General features: G+C 39.2%; 1 protein-coding gene across 1 annotated transcript in view; it reads right to left on the bottom strand.

The window, feature by feature from the left end:
- The window catches only part of MYH15 (myosin heavy chain 15), a gene marked incomplete at its 5' end in the record, with an annotated part of 164,466 nt that overhangs the window by 38,023 nt on the left and 98,598 nt on the right, over positions 1–27,845 (bottom strand). The window contains 8 exon segments of the mRNA XM_079921437.1: positions 335–453; positions 11,057–11,150; positions 11,156–11,182; positions 24,592–24,789; positions 24,793–24,896; positions 24,899–24,929; positions 24,933–24,941; positions 24,945–24,980. Of these exon segments, the coding sequence (XP_079777563.1) occupies positions 335–453; positions 11,057–11,150; positions 11,156–11,182; positions 24,592–24,789; positions 24,793–24,896; positions 24,899–24,929; positions 24,933–24,941; positions 24,945–24,980 (618 nt within the window).

The following is a 27,845-nucleotide window of genomic DNA, read 5'->3' as shown; positions in this document are numbered from 1 at the left end:
TTATTTAATTCCACTTCTTTGTGCAATTCAGAATCAAAGACCCATAAAGAACTTTGCCGACTTTCTGTTCTAGCAATAATGCAAAATGAAAATGCATACTTTGTTTGCTCTAAATCTGACAAACTAGAGAAGTGATCTAAATTCCTGAGGATGTTCCTTCAGTGATCAGAGTCCTCCCTGGCACGTATAAGATCCAACACATCTTTTTCCATAACTTCTAGGGCACTTTCCCCCCTTCTTTTACATGAGAAGATATTCAGGCTGACCTAGCAAGCACTATTTTTTTTTTTAAACATACAGTCAAGCTCCTGGTGAGAAACAATAGATGCATGACTTTGGTCTCTTCTGCCAATTGCCATTTCAGGTCTTGAATCTGCAGAGTGAAGGTAATATTTTCCCTGGAAAGTTGGTTTATCAGAGCTTCCTTTTCTTCTAGCCTTTTTAGGAACTCACCTACAAAAAGATTTCACAAAATAAGTTAATCATGGTCTTCTTATCTACTGCCTCTCCTACTTAACTTGTTGGCTTAAGAGCAACTAATATGATCCACAAATTTTTGATATTTATAAAGAGTCAAGGGTCCAGTTATCAGCAAACCATGGCAATGATCCTTTCCAGAACTCTCGAGAGTGAGTTACCATTTATTGAGAATCTTCCATAGAGCAAGTACTTTATATATATTACCTAGTTTAATTCTCATAGCTACTTGATAACATAGGTATTATGTTACCCATTTTTCAGAAGGGAAAATATGGTAACTGACCTAAACGTGATTGAGACACAAACCTGGTTACCAGCTATGCAATGGACGTAGATTCAAGTTAAGCTCTTAATCCTGAGGAACGCATTCTTTCTTCTGTGCCATGCTCCCTTGTGTACTATATGTGGCTCTACACATTTCTGATCATATGATCTTTAGATAATTACAACTTCTTTGCCTCATTTGTAAGTTGAGGATGGCGATGAAATATTGTTAATGAAAATTAAATGAGTGTGAATGTACTTTGTAGACTGACTTGCTAAATAACTATTAGAAAGCGTCATTAAATGGTACAGAATGTGACCAAGAGAAGGGTAAATTTTACTTCACTCTAGTCTACTCTCCCAGCTTAGCTTACTTCATTAATGATAGGTGAGAAATGCCTTGGTTATTAGAAATGGTATTAAAGCAGAGCCAATCCTGATCAAAGGCAGTTACTTCTATTATGCAATTAGTGCAATAATAAAAGCCTCAAATATTTATGATTCCCACCCCTCTTGCTACAAACAAGTTCTAAAACTCTCAACATTATAAGAGTGTTTGGGTTAAAACAGCAATTCCCAAACTTTTGGGTCTCAGGAACACTTTATACGCTTAAAAAATTTTGAGGACCCCACAGAGATTTTGTTTACATGAGTTTTATATTAACAGTGTATTCGAAATTAAAAGAGGAATTTAAGGTATGTATTTACTCATTTTAACATAATAAAAATCTTAATGACATGTTAACAGAAGCAACGATTTTTAGAGGGAAAACTATGTTCCAAAACAAACAAAAAATTAGTGAGAAAAATAAGCTTATTTTATATTTTTTTAAATCTCTGGCTTAATAAAAGTCAGCTGGTTGAAGAATCCAACTGTTCTGGTTGAAGCATATGAAGAAATCCAGCCTCTCACAGATAAGTAGTTAGAAAAGGGAGATGTGTTTTCATAGTCTTTTCAGATAATTGTGACTATTGTTTGATACTGTACCAAAACTCAACAAATAGAAGTTTCTTAAGGGTTAATGGTATAATCCCTATAAATGAATTTTTTATTCTGTTACATTAAAATTCATGCACCTGTCTTAAACTTTGAATGGATCTTTTACCTACACATGATTTTGCAACATCAAGCAGTGGTGATTTGAAAACTATACGTTTACTGAATTATGCAGATTTTCCAAATGTTAACACATTTCATCACAGAATATTAAAAAAAAATCATATCTGTTAACATCACCACTTACCTCATAAGAAAAGCCTTTAAGGTTCAGCTCAAGATGGGGGAGTTAGAAGATCCTGAGTTCATCTCCTCCCATGGACACACCAAAACTACAACTACGTATAGAAAAACTATCTCTGAGAACAGTCTAAAGACTAGCAGAGCAGATTTTCTACAACTAAGGCTATAAAGAAAAGGCCATGTGGGGAATGGGTAAGAGGGCAGAGACGTGGTCTAATCAGAGCCCACACCCCCGATAAGGAAACTAATAAGTGGGAGGGATATCACAACTGTGGAGGTCCCCACTGGGGAGTGAGGGGTCCAAGCCCCACATCATGCTCCCCAGCCCAGGGTTCTTGCACCGGGAAGACAAGCCTCCGTAATGTCTGGCTTTGAAAACCAGTGGAGCTTAGGGCCGGGAGGACCAGAGGACTGCGGGAAACTGCAGACAATGCTTGTGTACAAACTCACTTGCTCCTGGTCCAATAGAGAGGCAACAGCTTGAAAAACACCTGAGTCGTACAAGAAGGAAATTCATTGACTAATATTAGGACATATTTTGGAGGGGCAGGGATCTGGCAGAACTTTCTCCAGTGGCAGAAGCACTTGTGCACACCTTTTTATTTTTATTTTTTTAACTCTTCTGCCACCTAGCTGGCTGGCCCAGGACTGGTGGGCACCATTTCTGTTACTTTCAGTCAACCTAGCTAACACAGTGTACCCTGCCCCAACATTCCCTTGAGGACCCACCTTGGAAGGCCCCTCAAAAGCCACTCTATGTCCACTCCATCGGGCAGGTGGCACGAGCTGGCACTGGTGCCCCTCCGAAGTGGCTCTTACCCCGTCCAACCTGGTGAGCCACCTTGGCCAGCATCAGCACCCCCTCCAAGAAGCTCCCACTTGGGGGTCACCCCAAGTGACCCACAGCACACCTACAGCAGTCACAACCAAGCTATGCAGCCAGCTAGGCCTGGGGCCAGCCCCCTCAACCAGTGTGCCCACAGCAATTGTGGCCCAACCACAATAAGAGGGTGCATGAAGCCCAAACAGGGGAACCCCGGGAAAAACTGGCTCTGGTGACCATGGGGAATTGTGCCACACATAAGGCCACTCTCTCAAGACTAGGATACGGAGCTGATCTACCTAATACACAGAAACAAACACAAAGAGTTAGGCAAAGCGAGGAGACAAAGGAATACTTTCCAAATGAAAGAACAAGACAAAACTCCAGAAAAAGAACTAAACAAAATGGAGATAAGCAAGTTATCAGAAAAGAATTCAAAGTAATACTCACAAAGATGCTTACCAAACTTAGGAGAAGAAGGGGTGAACTCAGTGAGAACTTCAACAAAAATATAGACAATATAAAAAAGAACCAATCAGAACTGAAGATTACAATGACTGAAATGAGAACACATTAAGGAAATCAACAGCAGATTAAAAGATCCCAAAGAACAGATCAGCAATCTGGAAGATGAGGTATTGGAAATCACCCGATCATAACAGCAAAAAAGAAATCTCTCTTTTTAAGAGAGATTAGTTTAAGGGACCTCTGGGACAACATCAGGCATACTAACATTTGTGCTATAGAAGTCCCAGAAGGAGGGGAGAGAGAGAGAGAGAGAGAGACATAGAGAGAGACAGAGAACATATAGAGGGAAAATACCTCAACATAATAAAGACCATCTATGACAAAAGCACAGCTAACATAATACTCAATGGTGAAAACTCAATGGTGAAGATGGCTCAAAGATCAGGAACAAAACAAGGATATTCGTTTTTGCAACTTTTATTCTACACAGTACTGGAAGTCCTAGACATAGCAATCAGAAAAGAAAAAGAGATAAAGACATCTAAATTGGAAAGGAAGAAATAAAACTGTCACTATTTGCAGATGATATGATACTATACATAGAAAACCCTAAAGACTCCATCAAAAAACTATTAGAACTAAAAAACGAATTCAATAAATTTGCAGGATACAAAATCAATATACAGAATCAGTTACATTTCTGTACACTAATAACAAACTATCAGAAAGAGAAATGAAGAAAACAATTCCATTTACAATTGCATCAAAATGAATAAAATACTTAGGATTAAATTTTTTTGTTTGTTTGTTTTGTGGTACTCAGGCCTCTCACTGTTGTGGCCTCTCCTGTTGCGGAGCACAGGCTCCAGACGTGCAGGCTCAGTGACCATGGCTCACAGGCCTAGCCGCTCCATGGCATGTGGGATCTTCCCTGACCGGGGCACGAACCCGTGTCCCCTGCATCGGCAGGTGGACTCTCAACCACTGCGCCACCAGGGAAGCCCCCTAGGATTAAATTTAACCAAGGAGGTGAAAGACCTGTACTTAGAAAACTATAAGACACTGATGAAAGAAACTGAAGATACAAGTAAATGGAAAGATATTCTATATTCATAGATTGGAAGAATTAGTATTGCTAAAATATTCCTACCCAAAGCAATCTACAGATTCAATGCAACCCCTATCCAAATACATTTTTGGCATTTTTCACAAAACTAGAACAAATAACCCTAAAATTTGTATAGAACCACAGAAGACCCAGAATAGCCAAAGTAATCATGAGAAAGAACAAAGCTGGAGGTATCATACTCCTTGATTTCAAACTATGCTACAAAGCTACAATAATCAAAACTTTATGATACTAGTACAAAACTAGACACATAGTTCGATGGAACAGAATAGAGAGCCCAGAAATAAACCCACACTTACATGGGCAGTTAATTTACAACTAAGGAGCCAAGAACATACAGTGGGGAAAAGACAGTCTTCAATAAATGGTGCTGGGAAAACTGGAAGTTAAATGAAAGGAATCAAAATGGACTATTTTCTCACACCATGCACAAAAATAAATTCAAAATGACTTAAAGACTTAAATGTAAGACTTGAAACTATAAGACTCCTAGAAGAAAACATAGACTATATACTTTTTGACACTGGTCTCAGCAATATGCTTTTGGATCTCTTTCCTCAGGCAAGGGAAACAAAAGTAAAAATAAACTAATGGGACCTAATCAAACTAAAAAGCTTTGGCACAGCAAAGGAAACCATCACAAAATGAAAAGACAACCTACTGAATGGGAGAAGATATTTGCAAATGATATATACAATAAAGGGTTAATATCTAAAATGTACAAAGAATTCACACAACTCAATATCAACAAAACAAAAAATCTGATTTAAAAATGGGCAGAGGACCTGAATAAACATTTCCCCCCCCCCAGGGAAGACATTCAAATGGCCAACAGACACATGAGAAGATGCTCAACATCACTAATCATCAGGAAAATGCAAATCAAAAGCACAATGAGATATCACTTCACACCTGTCAGAATGGATACATCAAAAAGACAACAAATAACAAGTGTTGGTGAGAATGTGGAGAAAAGGGAGCCCTCATGCACTGTTGATGGGGCTGTAAATTGGAGCAACCACTATGGAAACAGTACGGTGGTTCCTCAAAAACTTTAAAAAATTTTAAAACCTTATACAGTCTATCAGTTCCACTTCTGGATACTTACTGGAAGAAAATAAAAACACTAATTTGAAAAGATATGTGCACCCCTATATCCATAGCATCATTATTTATAATAGCCAAGATATGGAAGCAACCTAAGTTGTCTTTCAATAGATAAATAATGAAGATGCAGTGTGTGTGTGTGTATGTGTGTGTGTATGCAATAGAATATTACTCAGCCATAAAAAATAGTGAAATTATGTCATTTGCAATAACATGGATGAGCCTAGAGGGTATTATGCTAAATAAAATAAGTCAGACAAACAAAGACAAATACCTTATTATTTCACTAATACGTGGAATCTAAAAAAAAAAGGAACAAACACAACAATACAGAAACAGACTCATAGATACAGAGAACAAAGTGGTGGTTGCCAGAGGGGAAGGTGGTGGGAGGGTTAAGTGAAACAGGTGAAGGGGATTAAGAGGTACAAACTTCTTATTTTAGTTATAAAATAGGTAAGTCATGGGGACATGATGTACAGTATAGGGAATACAGTCAACGGTGCTGAAATAACTTTGTATGATGACAGATGGTTACTAGACTTATTGTGGTAAGCAATTTGAAATATAAATAAATGTTGAACCACTATGTTATATATCTGAAACTAATATCATATTTCACGTCAACTATATTTCAATAAAAAAGGAAGAAAAAAGAAAAGTAATCAAGAATTGATAGCCATCAAGCTTATGATGGTACCTAACTGTTTTCTGAAATCTAATTTTACCTAAAAGCTCCACTTTTATTATTGGCAACAAATATTGTCAGCTGTTTTCCTTGTAGTGACAGGCTCACTTTGTTCATTTTTGAGAAAATATCTGCAATATCTAAGTCTGAATAAGCATAGTTTGTCAAATGTTCTTTCAAGTAAATATGATTCTTCCTGAAAAGATTGCTAGTTCAACTCAGAACTTGCACCATCACACATCCTACTTCAGTATGAAATGGAGGTGCTTTATGCCTACTTTTTGTTTTGTCACACAGAATATTAAAAAGATATATACTCGGGGTTGAGATGTAGTATAATTAATTTTTACTTTTTCATTAAAGACATTCTTAAGTAAAACTGACTTTTTTTATTTTAAACTGTTGAGTATGGACAGGCGAATACAATGATTATAACTACAGTGTGGCGCTACTGCCTCAGCTTGTGATAAAGCACCAGCAGTTTTAATCGTCATTGCTTTTGCACCATCAATAACAGCAGCAAAAGAATTTAAAAAGCAAACAGAATCTTAGTATTAGAATGAAATAGTTCTAACCTCTTACTTAGTTCCCCTAAAAGAGTCTTGACAATTGCTGGGGTTGCATAGACCAAAACTGAGAAGCTCTGGGTGATACATCATATTTAAAAGTTTTCTGGGGAAATGCCAATCCATTAGGGCAGCAGTCCCCAACCTTTTTTGCACCAGGGACTGGTTTTGTGGAAGACGATTTTTCCACAGACGGGGTCGTGGGGGATGGTTCAGGTGATAATGCAAGCAATGGGAAGCGATGGGGAGCGGCAGATGAAGCTTCGCTCTCTCGCCCACCACTCACCTCCTGCTGTGCGACCTGGTTCCTAATAGGCTGTGGACCGCAGCCCAGGGATTAGGGACCCCTGCATTAGGGGGTTAAGACAAACATATCACATATTTTATAGAACTAGGACCCACTTAACATGGCTTAATTGTTCACATTTACTATTGGTCTCCTTTGAAAGCAGAGTATAATCAGTGGACAGGACAGGCCATGAGAAAGAAACTTTGGTGATAGTAGCAAAAAAAGCAGCAAAAAATCTGGAGCATAGACCTAGTGAGAGGAGGGGAGGTTTGGATAGGTATATACCTAAAATTTAATTTGTACAAAAGCCAAAAGGTAAAGCTAAGAATAAAGGAGGAAATAAAACGTCCTGCATCCTAAGCAGAATTATCATCTCAGATCCACTTTCATTTCACTCACCCACCAATTTCCTCATCAAAAAAGTGAGTAGAAAATTAATGCCAATAGGTAGAGTGGTAGGCAATGCCTATGAAAAAACTTGTATACAATACTACCTTCAGAGCTGGACAAAAAGGTATACTCCAGCTTAGTCTCTGAACTGAACAGTCCCCACGCAGACTACATCCTAAATGGCACAGAAGATCAAACTGGGGGTTTTGTAATGAGGCCAAGTGTGATACACCCTGTCACCAGCATAAGAGTCCTACTTAGTGTCCCTGCTAGAATCCAAAACTCTTTCCTCTTCTAGATTTCCAGGTTTGTTATTTTGCCAGTTCATTTTAATTTAGCTTTGACTCTAGATTAACATCTAGAAACAGAGGTGTCCATAGGCAGAAGGATAAACGGTTTTCACTCTCGTTTTAAAGTGAGTGCCTCTGGGCATCAAGAACACATTGTTTATTTTCATTGACCTAGGAATTCTATCTTTGGGAATATATTACTAAAAATAATTCTAATTACAGACAAACAGCTAGTCACATGCTGTTCATAGCAGACAAGCAAGTTACAGGACAAGATGAAGTAACCATTGTCCATCTACTTGATGGATTCGAAGCACTCTTATAAGTGACTGAGTATGCAAGATACAAAAAAGCTCATGACAAAATGAAAATGAAAAACCTCAAATAGATTGCCACCATGTAAAATATAGGAAAAAGATCTAACTAACAATAGTGGTTGACAGTTAAGAATAAGTCAACGGAACATTGTTCTACTTTCAATTGATCAAATGTTTGTGGATCTCCAATAAGTGGCAGACATTGTTGTAGATGACTGACAAAAATCAGTGATCAAAACAAAGACCCCTGCCCCTGTGTAGGGTACATTCTGGCAGGTGGAGACATGACAAACTTATTTATTATGTCAAGCATGTAGCTTCTTTGAAGGTATTAAATGCTACGAAAATAGAAGCACATGGAGAAAACTGGTTGAGAGCACTCAAATGTCACCTTCCCAACAAGGCCAATCCTGACTCCTCCCAGATCTATTTGATTAACCCTCATCTTTAAGTCTTTGCTGAAATAGTCAGGACAAGGGGAAATAGTCAGGGCAAGACTCTAGGGTGGGAGTGTGCATGGTATGTTTCAAACACAGCAAAGAGGTCAAAGTGACCAAGGCAAAATGAGAGAAGAGAAAGTAGAAGAGGTCAGAGAGATAATGGGGCCCAAGCATCTGACCCTTGTAGGCCATTGTACAGACTATGGCTTTTTTTTTTGCAGTACGTGGGCCTCTCACTGTTGTGGCCTCTCCCGTTGTGGAGCACAGGCTCTGGACGCGCAGGCTCAGTGGCCATGGATTACGGACCTAGCCACTCCGCGGCATGTGGGATCTTCCCAGACTGGGGCACGAACCCGCGTCCCCTACATTGGCAGGTGGACTCTCAACCACTGCGTCACCAGGGAAGCCCCAGACTATGGCTTTTACTGAGTAAAAAAGGGGTGTGGGTTCATACTACCCGAGGCAATCTACAGATTCAATGTGATCCCTATCAAATTACCAGTGGCATTTTTCACAGAACTAGAACAAAAAAATTTTTAATTTGTATGGAAACACAAAAGACCCTGAATAGCCAAAACAATCTTGAGAAAGAAGGACACGGCTGTAGGAATCATGCTCCTTAACTTCAGACTATACTACAAAGCTACAGTAATCAAAACAGTATGGTACTGGCACAAAAACAGACATATGGATCAATGAAACAGGATAGAAAGCCCAGAAAAAAACCCACACAATACGGTCAATTAATCTATGACAAAGAAAGCAAGAATATACAATGGAGAAAAGACAGTCTCTTCAAGAAGTGGTGCTGGGAAAACTGGGCAGCTACATGTAAAAGAATGAAATTAGAACATTCTCTAACACCATACACAAAAATAAACTCAAAATCGATTAAAGACTTAAATGTAATACTGGATACTATAAAACTCCTAGAGGAAAACATAGGCAGAACACACTGTGACATAAATCACAGAAGTATCTTTTTGCATCTGTCTCCTAGGGTAAAGGAAATAAAAACAAAAATAAATTAATGGGACTTAATTAAACTTAAAAGCTTTTGCACAGCAAAGGAATCCAGAAACAGAGGAAAAAGACAACTCTCAGAATGGGAGAAAATATTTGCAAACAATGCAGCCCACAAGGTATTAATTTCCAAAATATACAAACAGCTCATACAGTTTAATATCAGGAAAACCAACAACCCAATCAAAAAGTGGGCAGAAGACCTAAATAGACATTTCTCCAAAGAAGACATACAGATGGCCAACAGGCACATGAAAAGATGCTCAGCTTCACAAATTATTAGAGAAATGCAAATCAAAACTACAATGAGGTATCACCTCACACCAGTCAGAACTGTCATCATCAAAAAGTCGACAAACAATTAATGCTGGAGAGGATATGCAGAAAAGGGAACCCTCCTACACTGTTGGTGGAAATGTTAACTGGTGCAGCCACTATGGAGAACAGTATGGAGGTGTCTAAAAAACTAAAAAAAGAATTACCATATGATCCGCAATCCCACTCCTGGCCATATATCTAGAGGAAACCAATGTTCATAGAAGCACTATTTACGATAGCCAAGACATGGAAACAACCTAAATGTCAATCCACAACTGAATGGGTAAAGAAGCTGTGATGTGTATGTGTATATATATATGTGTGTGTATACATATATACACATACACACACACAATGGAATATTACTCGGCCATAAAAAAGAATGAAATGATGTCATTTGAAGCAACATGGATGGACCTAGAGATTATCATATTAAGTGAAGTAAGTCAGAAAGAGAAAGACAAATATCATATGATATCACTTATATGTGGAATTTTAAAAAATGATACAAATGAACTTATTTACAAAACAAATAGTAGACTCACAGACATAGAAAACAAACTTATGGTTACCAAAGGGGATAGCAGGGATGGGGGAGGGACATAAATTAGGAGTTTGGGATTAACATACACACACTACTATATATAAAATAGGTAAACAAGGACCTACTGTATAGCACAGGGAACTATACTCAGTGTTTTGTAATACCCTCCCATGCAAAAGAATCTGAAAAAGAATACATATATATGTATAACTGAATCACTTTGCTGTACACTTGAAAGCAACACAACATTGTAAATTACCTATACTTCAATTTAAAAAATAAATTTAGATAAATTTAGATATAAAAAAGAGGTGTGGGTTCATTACTGAAAATTAGGAAAAATACCTATTTCAATGAGGTAGATGTGATGAAGAGGCATGTTTGTAGACTGTGTGGACAGCCCCTACCATCCTTTGATCTTGAAAGCTGCTCCAGTCAACTGCATGTTGCATTTTCCCTTCAAGGAGGAGACCTGGGCGGGGACTCCCAAGGTGGTACAGAGGTGATCTTTCCCAGACAAGAGCGTGTCTGTGGACAAGGTAACATCAAGGGCCTGATTTGTCCCCTAGAATTTTTAAGTGCCCACTCAGGCTCAATAACTGTTTCACTATTTCAGTGGTCTCTCTACCAGTCTATGGGATTGAGACTCATAAGTGAAGCATCACTGAAAGTTTACTTACCATTTTCACTCCGTAGCGTTGTTTTCTGTGCTGTCAGATCATTTGCCAACTGAGTCACTTCATCTAGTTTTGCATTTTCTTCATTCAAGTGCTCTCATACAGACTACAGAGCTTCTCAGCATTACCCTATGAGTCGAGAAGGAAAGATTGGACATGGTTTATAGAGACCATGCTGAATTAGCTGCATAAGGAAGGAGGGGAGGGGTGGTTCCTGGGACCCTTGTGCTCTCCTCTGCCCTGAAAGCCACAGCCAGCATTGGGAAACCATGTCTTCTAATTTAGGAAAGCACAATACACTCAGGGTCTGGGCCCCTCAGAGGCCCAAACTTTTCAGATTATAGGTATTAATGGAGAAATGACTCTTTGGGTATCGGGGACCCTCTCTAGAATTCATTGCTTTTCTGAAGAAGAAAAAGTGTCAGTGATGAAGTACATATTCACTTCCTGACATTGTATTATATATTTAACCATCTTTCTTTCCTGCTAGAATATGTTTCATGAGGGTAGAGATTTCATCTAATCACAGATTATGCCCCCAGTGCCTTGAATCGTGTCTAGCACGTATTAGGAGCTCAGTTAACAAGGGGGTAGGCTCAGAGGTAAGGGAGAGGAAAGATGGGAAGAGATGGAGGAGGAAGGAAGGAAATCCAAAGGGCTGACCAAGAAGGATAGGAGAAAGCAGATGGATCTGAGCTGCAGGAGCACAATCACAGAAATTTAAACTGTCAAAACAACTGGACCCTCCCGATCACTAAGGCTGCAGGCTCCTGATTACCCTGTTGAGTTAACATTTCAATCCTAAACTCTAACTCTCAGAATTGTTCATGTTTGAAGAAACGGATATGCCATGTGGCCTTTGCACTTCTACCTGGTTAAGTAACCAATCTAATCATCAGACTCTTGCCACACTCTGGAAACTAATGCCAATACCATGAAACCCAATATTTTCAGGACGAAGAGCTGCCAAATGTAAGATGGTGCTATCCTCTTTACCTAGCTATAATTTCCATTCTCATTATTACTATGGTCAGAAGTCATAAAATGACACTGGTGGTACTCTAGAACCACAGTTCCATAGATTTCACATAGCTGTGTTTGTGTTTTGCTCTTTACATGTATTAAATCACAATTCATAAAACAGCCCTATGAGACTTTCGTCTCTACAAAGAAATAGTACTATGGAAAAAGTAGGAAGAGGAGGGACAACTACAACAAAGAAAGGATCACACCAATGGCATTCCAAGAAAATAGTGAAAACTGTGAAATCTGGTAGTGAGTCTAATAGTTTCCATGTTAAACTAATTTTTATGATATAGCAATGGCCAAGGACCAAAGACATTTCAAAGATGACACCAGGTTTGGTCCTCTGGGAAACTTCTGAATCAGCAAATATTGGAGCTCTTCTGCTGGAGCCTATGCTCTGTTGAAGACTGTTCTCTTTAAGCTTACCCTAATGACTATTTTAAACTCTTTATGAAAGACTCCTAGATTACATCTTATATTCCCAAGGCCAAATGTAGTGCTTGACACAAAATAGGCACTTAATAAATGTCTAGGACACTCAAATTACTGCAGACTTTTGTGAGAGGTTGGCCAACATACCCACCACAGTTTACTTAGAAGTCACCTTCAAGTTTTCCTTATAAACCCCAACCCCCAGACTTGTTTTGTTTTGTTTTTTTAACTGACTTGGGATATTATCCACTGATTAGCAAACAAGGGAAGAGGCACATCAGGTGCCTGCCCATTTGGAGGCTGACAAGGAATAGTTCTGTTCTCAGATGTTCCATAGCACACCCACGCTTAGTGGTGGTTATGAAACCAGACCTGGCAAAGATTCAATGATCAGCTCCCTCTACAATGCCATCAGCATCACGTAGTTTAGAGCACTGATGGCAAATGCCAGCCACACTCAATTATCCACATTCTCCACTTGCTACTAGAAGCTATAGTAGTGACACAGGTAACAGTTTTTAGATAGTCTGTACCTTCTAATACTTCAAATGTTGAATATGTTTGCTCCCACTTCTGAAAGTAATTTGATAGTCAAAGTTGGCACACTTGCTGTTTTCCTCACAATATTCCTCAAGAACTCAGATTGCCTCTGTTTTATAAATGAGAAAACAGAGTTAGAGAGGCTAAATACCTTGCCCAAATTCACACAGTTAGTATGCATTGGGTTTAGGATTTGAACTGATAATTGCCTGTGCAGATGCAAAAAAAAAAAAAGTCAGGCACTAGATATCTAAGCATCCATTGTATGATATAACAACAAAGGAAATGTTAAGGATGAATTGACTTGACTTAACGTCCTAGTTGGCTCAAATTGTCATGAATCCTGGGTCCCAGAAGAAACTGGATAAAAATATGATGACTCTGTGAACCATCTTTATTTTATGTTCTCTCCAATAATAAATGACCCATGAACTGGGGCCAAGAGGAACACAGCCAGATGGGAGAAATGCCAATTCTGCTTGTGGTCATGAGTGTGCTCTGCTACACGCCTGTTTGCTGAGGGTAAAAGAATACAGATCTCTATAAGACAACTTAGTCAGTTTTGTGGATATGGCAAGCAAAGGAGCCAGAGAATACCCAGCTTTCAAGAGAAGCTGGCTGTGCACATCTGCAGAGTAGGCAGCCACTGGGCACACAGGAAAGACACTTGCCCTTAGGCACCGCTTCAGATGGTAGTTATCCATGGGCATTGTTTACACTGGTATAGTATTTTCAATTGAAAAAGTATTTTCATAAGCAGGGTCTGCAAAAGACAATGAGGTTGTTCATCTAAAGGTGGCCTGTACAGAGGTATAACATTCAAAGGGGTGGTACCTTCAAAAGAATTTCAAGTTTAAGTCTAAAGATAGACACTAAATTTTGATACCAAGAAGGAAAAGGTTAATGAAATAATGCACACTCATCCTAAAGCTGGCTCTTAAAATGATGCATAAAAATGCTGCCTCCTAGAAATTCAGGAACCAATGGGAATTCAAAATGATCAAGATAATTGTGAGATTGCCTATAACTTCTAAATTTCCCTGGGCCTCTCTGTCAGCCGAATATACTTTCAAAAATGCTTCAGTTTCCACCGTACCACGGAGTATTGGCATTTCTGGCATTATAAGTCAAGAAAAGATGAAGTAAACAATACAAGATAAAGTTCAGCATAATGGATATGCCTATGAGGGTGAACAGAATCACTTTATCCCACCAACAAATATGTAAGGCAGAATGAAGTCACCCACAGATATACACAGGATTTGGAGCTGAGGCCCAGCTCTGCCATATAATTTTTGTGACCCTGGACAAATTGTTAAACCCATGAGCCACAGAATTCCCAAGAGACATATGTAACAGATCAATGCTAGTAACTGAGTGTACAGATTATGGAAAGCATGTAGTAAACATGAGTAAAATAAGACCTAGCTTCTGCCTTAGAGATGTCTTCTATTGAAGCAAAGTGAAAAGATCATTCAATGCAGCAGTAAAGGGGGACACCAAAAGTGCTACAAGAATTAAGAAACAGGTAAAATTTTAATAAGAAAAGTTGAACTTGAGCATTCCGGGGGGACAGTTTAGTTGGAAAAGGCATATTGGTGGGAAAGTGGATATTTGGCTGAAATAGAGGGTCCAGGAAACAAAGTACCAGAATCTAAAATATTCAGAGAAAGTGGAGTCAGATCACAGCCGTCGAGTACCTTGAAGGGCACAAGTTTGGAGTTCACTTTGAAGCAGGGACATGATTCAATAAAGCCATCTCTCAAAATATTCATACAGATACTATTTAAAATAGAGGGGAAAAAAAAGACTAAAAGCAAAAAAACATAATTTAGAAAACCAATGCAATAGTCCAGTTAAAAGATAATGAAAGTCATACACGTGAGTGGGAATGTAATAAAAAATTACAAGACAGTGCAAAATTGACCTGCTGTAATAATTGACTGGAAAGCCAAGAACAGAGAGGAAACAATAATCAATTCTAGGCTTAGAGTCTGGGTGACGGAAGAAACAGGGTGCTGCTGGTAACAAAAATGTCCACAGGAAATGTGTCAGCTTCAGGAGAAGGGGATAAGTTTGGTTTTAGACATGCTAATTTGAGGAAAGGGAGACATTACTGAATTTTGAAAGAACCAATTAAGAAAATTCTTTTAAGAGAGACCTTCAAGATGGTGGAGGAGTACGACGTGGAGATCACCTTCCTCCCCACAAATACATCACAAATACATCTACATGTGGAACAACCCCTACAGAACACCTACTGAACGCTGGCAGAAAACCTCAGACCTCCCAAAAGGCAAGAAACTCCCCACGTACCTGGGTAGGGCAAAAGAAAAAAGAAAAAACAGAGACAAAAGAATAGGGACGGGACCTGCACCAGTGGAGGGAGCTGTGAGGGAGGAAAGTTTCCCCACACTATGAAGCCCCTTCACGGGCGGAGGCTGCAGGTGGCGGAGGCGGGAAGCTTCGGGGCCGCGGAGGAGAGCACAGCAACAGGGGTGCGGAGGGCAAAGCGGGGGGATTCCTGCACAGAGGATCGGTGCCGACCAGCACTCACCAGCCCTAGAGGCTTGTCTGCTCACCCGCCGGGGCGGGCGGGGCTGGGAGCTGAGGCTCGGGCTTCGGTCGGAGCGACGGGAGAGGACTGGGGTTGGCGGCGTGAACACAGCCTGAAGGGGGATAGTGCGCCACGGCTAGCCGGGAGTGTGTCCGGGAAAAAGTCTGGAGGTGCCGAAGAGGCAAGAGACTTTTTCTTGCCTCTTTGTTTCCTGGTGCGCGAGGAGAGGGGATTAGGAGCTCCGCTTAAAGGAGCTCCAGAGATGGGCGCGAGCCGCGGCTATCAGCGCGGAGCCCAGATACGGGCAAGAAAATGCTAAGGCTGCTGCTGCTGCGACCAAGAAGCCTGTGTGCGAGCACAGGTCACTATCCACACCTCCCCTCCCAGGATCCTAGGCAGCCCACCACTACCAGGGTCCCGTGATCCAGGGACAACTTCCCTGGGAGAACACACAGCGCCTCAGGCTGGTGCAACGTCACGCTGGCCTCTGCCGCCGCAGGCTCGCCCCGCACTCCGTGCCTCTCCCTCCCCCCCCGGCCTGAGTGAGCCAGAGCCCCCGAATCAGCAGCTCCGTTAACCCCGTCCTGTCTGAGCGAAGAAAACACGCCCTCAGGCGACCTACATGCAGAGGCCGGGCCAATCCAAAGCTGAACCCCAGGAGCTGTAACAAAGAAGAGAAAGGGAAATCTCTCCCAGCAGCCTCAGGAGCAGCGGATTAAATCTCCACAATCAACTCGTGCCCTGCATTTGTGGAATACCAAAATAGACAACGAATCATCCCAAAATTGAGGCAGTGGACTTTGGGAGCAACTGTAGACGTGGGGTTTGCTGTATGCAACTGACTGGTTTCTTGTTTTATGTTTATCTTAGTTTAGTATTTAGAGTTTATTATCATTGGTAAATTTGTTTATTGATTTGGTTGCTCTCTTCCTTTTTTAAAAAATATATAGATATATATATTTTTTTCCTTTTTCTCTTTTTGTGAGTGTCTATGTGTATGCTTCCTTGTGTGATTTTGTCTGTATAGCTTTGCTTTTAACATTTGTCCTAGGGTTCTGCCTGTCCTTTTTTTTTTTTAATAAAGTTTTTAGCACTTGTTATCATTGGTGGATTTGTTTTTTGGTTTTCTTGCTCTCTTCCATCTTTCTTGTTTTAAAAAAAAACTTTAATTTTTTATTTTTAATATTTTTTTTTAGGTTTTATTTTAATAACTGTAATTCTTTTTATTTATATTTTTTCTTTCTTTCTTTCTCTCTTTTTTCCCTTTTCTTCTGAGCCATGTGGCTGACAGGATCCTGGTGCTCTGGCCTAGTGCCAGGCCTGTGCCTCTGACGTGGTAGAGCTGAGTTCAGGACATTGGTCCACCAGAGACCTCCTGGCTCCACATAATATCAAACGGCAAAAGCTCTCCCAGAGACCTCCACCTCAACACTAAGACCCAGCTCCACTCAACAACCAGCAAGCTACAGTGCTGGACACCCTATGCCAAACAACTAGCAAGACAGGAATACAACCTGACCCATTAGCAGAGAGGCTCCCTGAAATCATAATAAGGTCACAGAAACTCCAAAACACACCACCGGACGTAGTCCTGCACAACAGAAAGACAAGACCCAGCCTCATCCACCAGAACACAGGCACCAGTCCCCTCCACCAGGAAGCCTACACAACCCACTGAATCAAACTTACCCACAGGGGGCAGACACCAAAAACAATGGGAACTACGAACCTGCAGTCTGTGAAAAGCAGACACCAAACACAGTAAGTTAAGCAAAATGAGAAGACAGAGGAACACAGAGCAGATGAAGGAGCAAGGTAAAAACCCACCAGACCAAACAAATGAAGAGGAAATAGCAGTCTACCTGAAAAAGAATTCAGAGTAGTCATAGTAAAGATGATCTAAAATCTTGGATATAGAATGGACAGATAGAATGAAACGTTTAACAAGGACCTAGAAGATGATGAACAACAATGATGAACAACACAATAAAGGAAATTAAAAATTCTCTAGAAGGAATCAATAGCAGAATAACTGAGGCAGAAGAATGGATAAGTGACCTGGAAGATAAAATAGTGGAAATAACTACTGCAGAGCAGAATAAAGAAAAAAGAATGAAAAGAATTCAGAACAGTCTTAGAGACCTCTGGGACATTAAATGCACCAACATTCGAATTATAGGGGTCCCAGAAGAAGAGAAAAAGAAAGGGACTGAGAAAATATTTAAAGAGGTTAGAGTTGAAAACTTCCCTAATATGGTAAAGGAAATACTCAATCAAGTCCAGGAAGCACAGAGAGTCCCATACAGGATAAATCCAAGGAGAAACATGCCAAGACACATAGTAAGAAACTATCAAAAACTAAATACAAAGAAAAAATATTAAAAGCAGCAAGGGAAAAGCAACAAATAACATACAAGGGAATCCCCAAAAGGCTAAGAGCTGATCTTTCAGCATAAACTCTGCAAGCCAGAAGAGAAGGGCAGGACATATTTAAAGTGATGAAAGGGAAAAAACTACAACAAAGATTACTCTACCCAGCAAGGATCTCATTCAGATTTAACAGAGAAATTAAAACCTTTACAGAAAAGGAAAGTTAAGAGAATTCAGCACCACCAAACCAGCTTTAAAACAAATGCTAAGGGAACTTATCTAGGTGGGGAAACATAAGAGAAGAAAAAGACCTACAAACCCAAAATAAATAAGAAAGTGGTAATAGGAAAATACATATCAATAATTACCTTAAATGTAAATGGATTGAATGCCCCAACCAAAAGACACAGACTAGCAGAATGGAAACAAAAATGAGGCCTATATATATGCTCTCTACAAGAGACACACTTCAGACCTATGGACACATACAGACTAAAACTCAGGGGATGGAAAAAGATATTCCATGCAAATGGAAATCAAAATAAAGCTGGAGTAGCAATTCTCATATCAGACAAAATAGACTTTAAAACAAAGACTATTACAAGAGACAAAGAAGGACACTACATAATAATCAATGGAACAATCCAAGAAGAAGATAAACAATTGTAAATATTTATTCACCCAACACAGGAGCATCTCAATACATAAGGCAAATGCTAACAGCCATAAAAGGGGAAAACGACAGTAACACAATCATAGTAGGGGACTTTAACACCCCCACTTTCACCAATGGACAGATCATCCAAAATGAAAATAAATAAGGAAACACAAGCTTGAAATGATATATTAAACAAGATGGATATAATTGATAGTTAAAGGACATTCCATCCAAAACCACAGAAGGCACTTTCTTCTCAAGTGCTCATGGAACATTCTCCAGGATAGATCATATCTTGTGTCACAAATCAAGCATTGGTAAATTTAAGAAAATTGAAATCGTATCAAGTATCTTTTCTGACCAGAATGCTATGAGACTAGATATCAATTACATGAAAAAATATGTAAAAATTACAAACACATGGAGGCTAAACAATACACTACTTAATAACCAAGAGATCACTGAAGAAATCAAAGAGGAAATCAAAAAATACTTAGAAACAAATGACAATGAAAACATGATGACCCAAAACCTATGGGATGCAGCAAAAGCAGTTGTAAGAGAGAAGTTTATAGCAGTACAATCCTACCTCAAGAAACAAGAAACATCTCAAACAACCTAACCTTACACCTAAAGCAATTAGAGAAACAGGAACCAAGAAATCCCGAAGTTGGCAGAAGGAAGGAAATCATAAAGTTCAGGTCAGAAATAAATGAAAAAGAAATGAAGGAAATGATAGCAAAGATCAATAAAACTAAAGCTGGCTCTTTGAGAAGATAAACAAAATTGGTAAACCATTAGCCAGACTCATCAAGAAAAAAAGGGAGAAGACTCAAATCAACAGAATTAGAAATGAAACAGGAGAAGTAACAACTGACACTGCAGAAAAACAAAGAATTATGAGAGATTACTACAAGCATCTATATGCCAACAAAATGGATAACCTGGAAGAAATGGACAAATTCTTAGGAAAGCACAATCTTCCGACACTGAATTAGGAAGAAATAGAAAATATAAACAGACCAATCACAAGGACTGAAATTGAGATTGTGATTAAAAATCTTCCAACAAACAGAAGTCCAGGACCAGATGGCTTCACAGGCAAATTCTATCAAACATTTAGAGAAGAGCTAAAACCTATCCTTCTCAAACTCTTCCAAAATATAGCAGAGGGAGGAACACCCCGAAACTCATTCTACAAGGCCACCATAACCCTGATACCAAACCAGACAAAGATGTCACAAAGAAAGAAAACTACAGGCCAATATCACTGATGAACACAGATGCAAAAATCCTCAACAAAATACTAGCAAACAGAATCCAACAGAGCATTAAAAGGATCATACACTATGATCAAGTGGGGTTTATCCTAGGGATGCAAGGATTCTTCAATATACGCAAATCAATCAACGTGATAAACCATATTAACAAATTGAAGGATAAAAACCATATGATAATCTCAATAGATGCAGAGAAAGCTTTCAACAAAATTCAACACCCATTTATGATAAAAACCCTCCAGAAAGTAGGCATAGAGGGAACTTACTTCAACATAATAAAGGCCATATATGACAAACCCACAGCAAACATCGTTCTCAATGGTGAAAAACTGAAAACATTTCATCTAAGATCAGGAACAAGACAAGGTTGTCCATTCTCACCACTATTATTCAAAATAGTTCTGAAAGCTTTAGCCACAGCAATCAGAGAAGAAAAAGAAATAAAAGGAATCCAAATCGGAAAAGAAGAAGTAAAGCTGTCACTAGTTGCAGAAGAAATACTATACATGGAGAATCCTAAAGATACTATGAGAAAACTACTAGAGCTAATCAATGAATTTGGTAAAGTAGCAGAATACAAAATTAATGCACAGAAATTCTTGCATTCCTATACACTAATGATGAAAAATCTGAAAGAGAAATTAAGGAATCACTTCTATTTACCACTGCAACAAAAAGAATAAAATACCTAGGAATAAACGTACCTAAGGAGACAAAAGACCTGTATGCAGAAAACTATAAGACCCTAATGAAAGAAATTAAAGATGATACAAACAGATGGAGAGATATACCATGTTCTTGGATTGGAAGAATCAACATTGTAAAAATGATATACTACCCAAAGCAATCTACAGATTCAATGCAATCCCTGTCAAAGTACCAATGAAATTTTTCACAGAAGTAGAACAAAAAATTTCACAGCTTGCATGGAAACACAAAAGACCCCGAATAGCCAAAGCAATATTGAGAAAGAAAACCAGAGCTGGAGTAATAGACTCCCTGACTTCAGACTTTACTACAAAGCTACAGTGATCAAGACCATATGGCACTGGCACAGAAACAGAAATACAGATCAATGGAACAGGATGGAAAGCCCAGAGATAAACCCATGCACATATGGTCACCTTATTTTTGATAAAGGAGGCAAGAATATACAATGGAGAAAAGACAGCCTCTTCAATAAGTGGTGCTGGGAAAACTGGACAGCTACATGTAAAAGAATGAAATTAGAACACTCCCTAACACCATACACAAAAATAAACTCAAAATGCATTAAAGACCTAAATGTAAGGCCAGACACTATAAAAACTCTTAGAGGAAAACAGAGGCAGAACACTCTATGACATAAATCACAGCAAGGTCCTTTTTGACCCATCTCCTAGAGAAATAGAAATAAAAATAAACAAATGGGACCTAATGAAACTTAAAAGCTTTTGCACAGCAAAGGAAACCATAAACAAGACAAAAAGACCACCCTCAGAATGGGAGAAAATATTTTCAAATGAAGCAACTGACAAAGGATTAATGTCCAAAATATACAAGCAGCTCATGCAACTCAATATCAAAAAAACAAACAACTTAATCCAAAAATGGGCAGAAAAACTAAATAGACATTTCTCCAAAAAGATATACAGATGGCCAACAAACACATGAAAGGATGCTCAACATCACTAATCATTAAAGAATGCAAATCAAAACCACAATAAGGTATCACCTCACTCTGGTCTGAATGGCCATCAATAAAAATCTAGAAACAATAAATGCTGGAGAGGATGAGGAGAAAAGGGAACCCTGTTGCACTGTTGGTGGGAATGTAAATTGATACAGCCACTATGGAGAACAGTGTGGAGGTTCCTTATAAAACTAAAAATAGAACTACCATATGACCCAGCAATCCCACTACTGGGCATATACCCTGAGAAAACCATAATTCAAAGAGTCATGTACCACAATGTTCATTGCAGCTCTATTTACAATAGCCAGGACATGGAAGCAACCTAAGTGTCCATCGACAGATGAGTTGAGAAAAGATATGTGGCACATATATACGATGGAATATTACTCAGCCATAAAAAGAAACGAAATTGAGTTATTTGTAGTGAGGTGGAAGGACTTAGAGACTGTCATACAGAGTGAAGTAAGTGAGAAAGAGAAAAATAAATACCGTATGCTAACACACATATATATGGAATCTAAATAAATAAATAAATGGTTCTGAAGACCCTAGGGGCAGGACAGGAATAAAGACGCAGACGTAGAGAATGGACTTGAGGACATGGGGAGGGGGAAGGGTAAGCTGGGACGAAGTGAGAGAGTGGCATAGATTTATATGTACTACCAAATGTAAAACAGGTAGCTAGTGGGAAGCAGCCGCATAGCACAGGGATATCAGCTCGGTGCTTTGTGACCACCTAGAGGGGTGGGATAGGGAGGGTGGGAGGGAGACGCAAGAGGGAGGAGATATGGGGATATATGTATATGTATAATTGATTCACTTTGTTATAAAGCAGAAACTAACACACCATTGTAAAGCAATTATACTCCAATAAAGATGTTAAAAAAAAAGAAAATACTTTAAATATAATCAGAGGAAATAAAAGAAATTGCACGGGTTAAAGGAGTAGGATGTAGTGAGGTATACACCTACTTGTGGGAACTAGTCTCCAAAGATGGCCCCCCAGGGAGCCACAGTCTCTAGTATTTGCAGCCATGTATAGACCTTACCCCTGTGACTCATCACTGTTGGGAGTCACACAGAATCACTCCACTGTATTGTAAGCCTTCCTCATAAGAGTTTTTGCACCTTTGGTCTCTTGGAATATTTGCTTTTAGTGCCCTGAATTGCCATGTAAGAAGTCCAACTCCCCTATGCCTGCCATGCTATGAAGAAACCCAAGTTAGCTACATGGAGAGGTCACACAAAAAGAGAGATTTCCAACCCGCCCCCAACTGTCTAGCTATCCCAGCCCAGGAGCCAGACACACAAATGAGTAAACCTTCGGATGATTCCAGTCTCAACCGCCATCTGCGATAAGCCTGTCAACCTCCAGAACCAAGAGAGAGAATAATAAATTATTGTTTTAACTCTAAGTGATTTGTTACATATCAGTAGATAAATAGAACATTACTTTTTGGTCAAGGAGTCAGATTAAGACAGATATGGACAGACTTTGCTTTTTTCTCAAAATACCATTCTTAGTGTGGAAAAGCCTTTTGTTTTTGGCAGTGGGTGAATAATGTCCATGTGGAAGAATATTTTATTCTTTGGAACAAGAAGGAAATAAATGGATGAGTGAATAGCTTATAAGGTGAAGAGAAAAGTTATAATTAATGGTCTTAATCTTATCAGTAAGATGTTAACATTTATTAAAAGGAAGGATTCAGAAAGGCAGCATTTATTAAAAGGAAGGATTTAGAAAGGCAGGGTTAGAAGTCTGTTTCTCTTCTAAAATAAAACAAAGTGAGTTAGAAGAACAAAGAACTTCTGAGCAGCAATGAAATTCTATAGGAAGTTGGAAAGTATAAAATTCACACCTAATTAGTATGGATTTATGGTGAACCTATCAACAGTTTTATGATTTTATGACTTCCTACTAAAATGTACAGAAACAGAAGAGTTCCTGAGGATGAATGAGAGGCAAAGAGTATGAAGAGAGTGAGGTCTTCCAGGGCTCACTTGGGCTGACAAAAGAAGATGAAGCCTACAAGGGCAAGGAGTGAGAATATTTTCATTGTTGAGGACAGAATCGATACAAAATGCAGAATACAGAAGAGACAGAGGAAGAGAGGTCCTAAGTCCTCACTAGATTTATATTTTAAGATAATTGGAGGTGGGTTGGCAGGGACAGTGGAAAGAAAGAGAAGGAAAAGCAGGGTAGTTGTGTTTCTACTCAACGTGGTCTTTAAAGGAAATTAATGCTAAACGTTTCAGGAGTCACTCAGTATCTGAAGAAATTCTACATTTTTCTGACCACCGTCCATAAAGATCAAGCTTTATTGTTGGTTTGTCTTTCCCGGGTGACTATAAATTCTGCTCACAAGGACAATTTGGCCCCAGCTACTTGCTCTGTGTGACCTCAAGCAAGGCTCCTCTCAACTGCCAGGAGGTAAGGCAGCTCTTACCTGTGATCTGATACTAGTCATTCAAGATGAGAGCTGGCAGTGTAGAGATTAATGGGCTCAGTGAAGAAAGAAGATGTGATAAAGTTTCTCCTAGTGTTGGCTCGTTAGAGATGCCAGAGGACATGAAGGAGAAAAAGTTCTCTCCTCCCCGCAAAGCTATTTGTGCCGCCATTTGTTCAGAAGGACTCAAAGTACCTGAGCCCCACCGTGGAGTGCTCCCAACTCAAAGCCGTCCTTCAAGAGAGAAGCACCACTCATGAGCTAGTGGTTTCACTTGTCCAGTCTACTTACTACATCATCACTAGAGAGACCCACAAGGAACATGGACTGGAATTCCAATGAAACCAGAAGCCACTGTCAGGCTACCTTCGGGGGATGGTCATGTGACTTTAACAATCACTGAGATTAGACCTGATCTAGCCAATCTGAAGATCTCTAGCCTCCACTGGCAAATACTCTGAGTCACCAATTTGCTTTAACTTTCTTTTCCTTCCCCTCCTCTGCCTACTTCCATGTCCTAAATCCTCAAGGAGGGCTTGGCAATGTTCCTTACCTTAGCTCTGGTCATCTGCTCAACATGGGTCAGGACATCATTCACTTTGAGCTGCAGGTCACTCTTGTCTTTTTCCAGTGTCTGCTCAACCCATTGTAGATTTTCTACCTGGCTCTCCAGCTCAGCCAGGCTGTCTCCATGCCTCTTCTTCAAAGAGGCAGAGGTTGCCTCAAAGTGCAGTGTGGACTCTTCCATGTCTCAGCGGAGCTTCTGGAATTTTGTTTCTTGTTTCTTATTTATTTCCAGTTGAGCCAACCTGGCCCCTGCTGTCTCCTCCAGCCCCTCATTCAGGTCTTCCAGCTCTCGGTGAGGTCAGTTCTCTCCCTTTCTACCTTGGCTCAAGTGGTCCTTTAAGCTTCCAGTTCGTCTTTCAAAACCTGTATCTGAGCCTGTAGCAATAAATAATTTTGATTTTACTAAGCACTTGTAGCATATTTTATATTCAAGAGCTCTACTGTATTTTTTTTTTATTTCTCACAACTAACACTTTTGGTTCTCATTTTATAGTTAAAGAAGATAGAATACAGAGAAATTAAATGTTTGATCCAAACCAATACCAAGAGCAGGATTAAAATTTGTAATTCCTCTCAATTTCCCAGGCTTTGGTGATAAGCAACCTCATTATACTATATACATGAAGAGGAAATTTTAATAAAGAGCACTTTCCAAAGGAATAGAAAATATTTTTCATATAACAAGGAATCATTTTAAAGAGACCTTATTAAAAAAATAACATGATGAATGTTATATACAATACCTCATTTATCTAGAATTTGCTTACCTGACAACCTCAACTATTGGAAACTTGGGCAAAAATCTGATTAATAGACTAAATATTTTGAGTTCAAGCAGCTAACTCACAAGCATCAATTTAATTTTACACACAATTCTGACAAACCTGGTTACTTGGTTTCTTAGTCTGTAGGTGATTTAAGGTAGCAGGAAAATTGAAATAAAAAATAATTTTAATTTGGTGGAGGAATGAGACTACTAAATTGGATAGTAATCTGATATCATTAGAAGCAGAATTATAAGACAAAGAAAAGAAGTGATAAGAACTCTCAGAGCCCAAAAGTCTTTCAGTGTAACGGCAAAGAGCTCAACAAATCTTGATAGCATCGTTGTGGGACAGTACAGTAAAACCAAGGATGGTGGGCTTCCCTGGTGGTGCAGTGGTTGAGAATTTGCCTGCCAATGAAGGGGACATGGGTTCGAGCCCTGGTCTGGGAAGATCCCACATACCGCAGAGCAACTAGGCTCGTGAACCACAACTACTGAGCCTGCGCGTCTGGAGCTTGTTCTCCGCAACAAGAGAGGCCACGACAGTGAGAGGCCTGCGCACCATGATGAAGAGTGGCCCCTGCTCGCCGCAACTGAAGAAAGCCCTCACACAGAAACGAAGACCCAACACAGCCAAAAATAAATTAATTAATTAATTAATAAAATAAAATTTAAAAAAAAAAAGGATGGTCATTAACATCACCTTAAATAATTAGGCATAGGTTAGAGTATAGGGAAAAAAGGATAACTTCTATTTTAGAATATTAAAAATTTCATTAAATAAGAGTATGATTGCTGAGAGGAAGCTAATTTCTAGACCAGCCCATTAAGTAAGGCTATCTAATCTGTAGATGAGTTATGACAGAGAAGGTGCCAAAAAATGTATGATTTTCATATCCAGGTAATCGTGATCCCCTTCCAATTAGTTATCTTGGGATCCAATATCTTTATTTATAACAATACTGTCACTGAACCAAACATTTCTGAAACATTTCTTTAGAAATAACTTTAGTGCTACAGTAATCAAGACAATATGGTACTGGCACAAAAACAGAAACATAGATCAATAGAACAAGATAGAAAGCCCAGGGATAAACCCACGCACCTATGGTCAACTAATCTATGAAAAAGGAGGCAAAGATATACAATGGAGAAAAGACAGTCTCTCAATAAGTGGTGCTGGGAAAACTGGACAGCTACATGTAAAAGAATGAAATTAGAACACTCCCTAACACCATACACAAAAATAAACTCAGAATGGATTCGAGATCTAAATGTAAGACTGGACACTATAAAACTCTTGGAGGAAAACATAGGCAGAACACTCTTTGACATAAATCACAGCAAGATCTTTTTTGATCCACCTCCTAGAGTACTGGACATAAACACAAAAATAAACAGGTGGGACCTAATGACACTTAAAAGCTTTTACACAGCAAAGGAAACCATAAACAAGATGAAAAGACAACCCTCAGAATGGGAGAAAATATTTGCAAATGAATCATCAGACAGAGGATTAATCTTCAAAATGTATAAACAGCTCATGCAGCTCAATATTAAAAAAACAAACAACCCAATCCAAAAATGGGCAGAAGACCTAAATAGACATTTCTCCAAAGAAGACATACAGATGGCCAAGAAGCACATGAAAAGCTGCTCAACATCACTAATTATTAGAGAAATGCAAATCAAAACTACAATGAGATATCACCTCATACCACTTAGAATGGGCATCAACAGAAAATCTACAAACAACAAATGCTGGAGAGGGTGTGGAGAAAAGGGAACCCTCTTGCACTGTTGGTGGGAATGTAAATTGATACAGCCACTATGGAGAACAGTATGGAGTTTCCTTAAAAAACTAAAAATAGAATTACCATATGATCCAGCAATCCCACTACTGGCATATACCCAGAGAAAACCATAATTCAAAAAGACACATGCACCCCAATGTTCATTGCAGCACTATTTACAATAGCCAGGTCATGGAAGCAACCTAAGTGCCCATCGACAGACAAATGGATAAAGAAGATGTGGTACATATATACAAAGGAATATTACTCAGCCATAAAAAGGAATGAAATTGAGTTGAATGAAAGTTGTTGAGACGTGGATGGATCTAAAGACTGTCATACAGAGTGAAGTAAGTCAGAAAGAGAAAAACAAATATCGTATATTAATGCATGTATGTGGAACCTAGAAAAATGGTACAGATAAACCAGTTTGCAGGGCAGAAGTTGAGACACAGGTGTAGAGAACAAACGTACGTATGGACACCAAGGGGGGAAAGCCGCGGGGGGGTGGGGATGGTGGTGTGATGAATTGGGCGATTGGGATTGACATGTATACACTGATGTGTATAAAACTGATGACTAATAAGAACCTACAGTATAAAAAAACAAAAAACAACTAATACTAAACTTTCTTTGGGTTATTTGTATGGAAATATGTTAATATAAATGTTTCAGACATTA

Source organism: Stenella coeruleoalba (assembly GCF_951394435.1).
Source record: "Stenella coeruleoalba genome assembly, chromosome: 5".
Taxonomy (NCBI): domain Eukaryota; kingdom Metazoa; phylum Chordata; class Mammalia; order Artiodactyla; family Delphinidae; genus Stenella; species Stenella coeruleoalba.
This window is presented reverse-complemented; position numbering and strand designations above follow the sequence as displayed.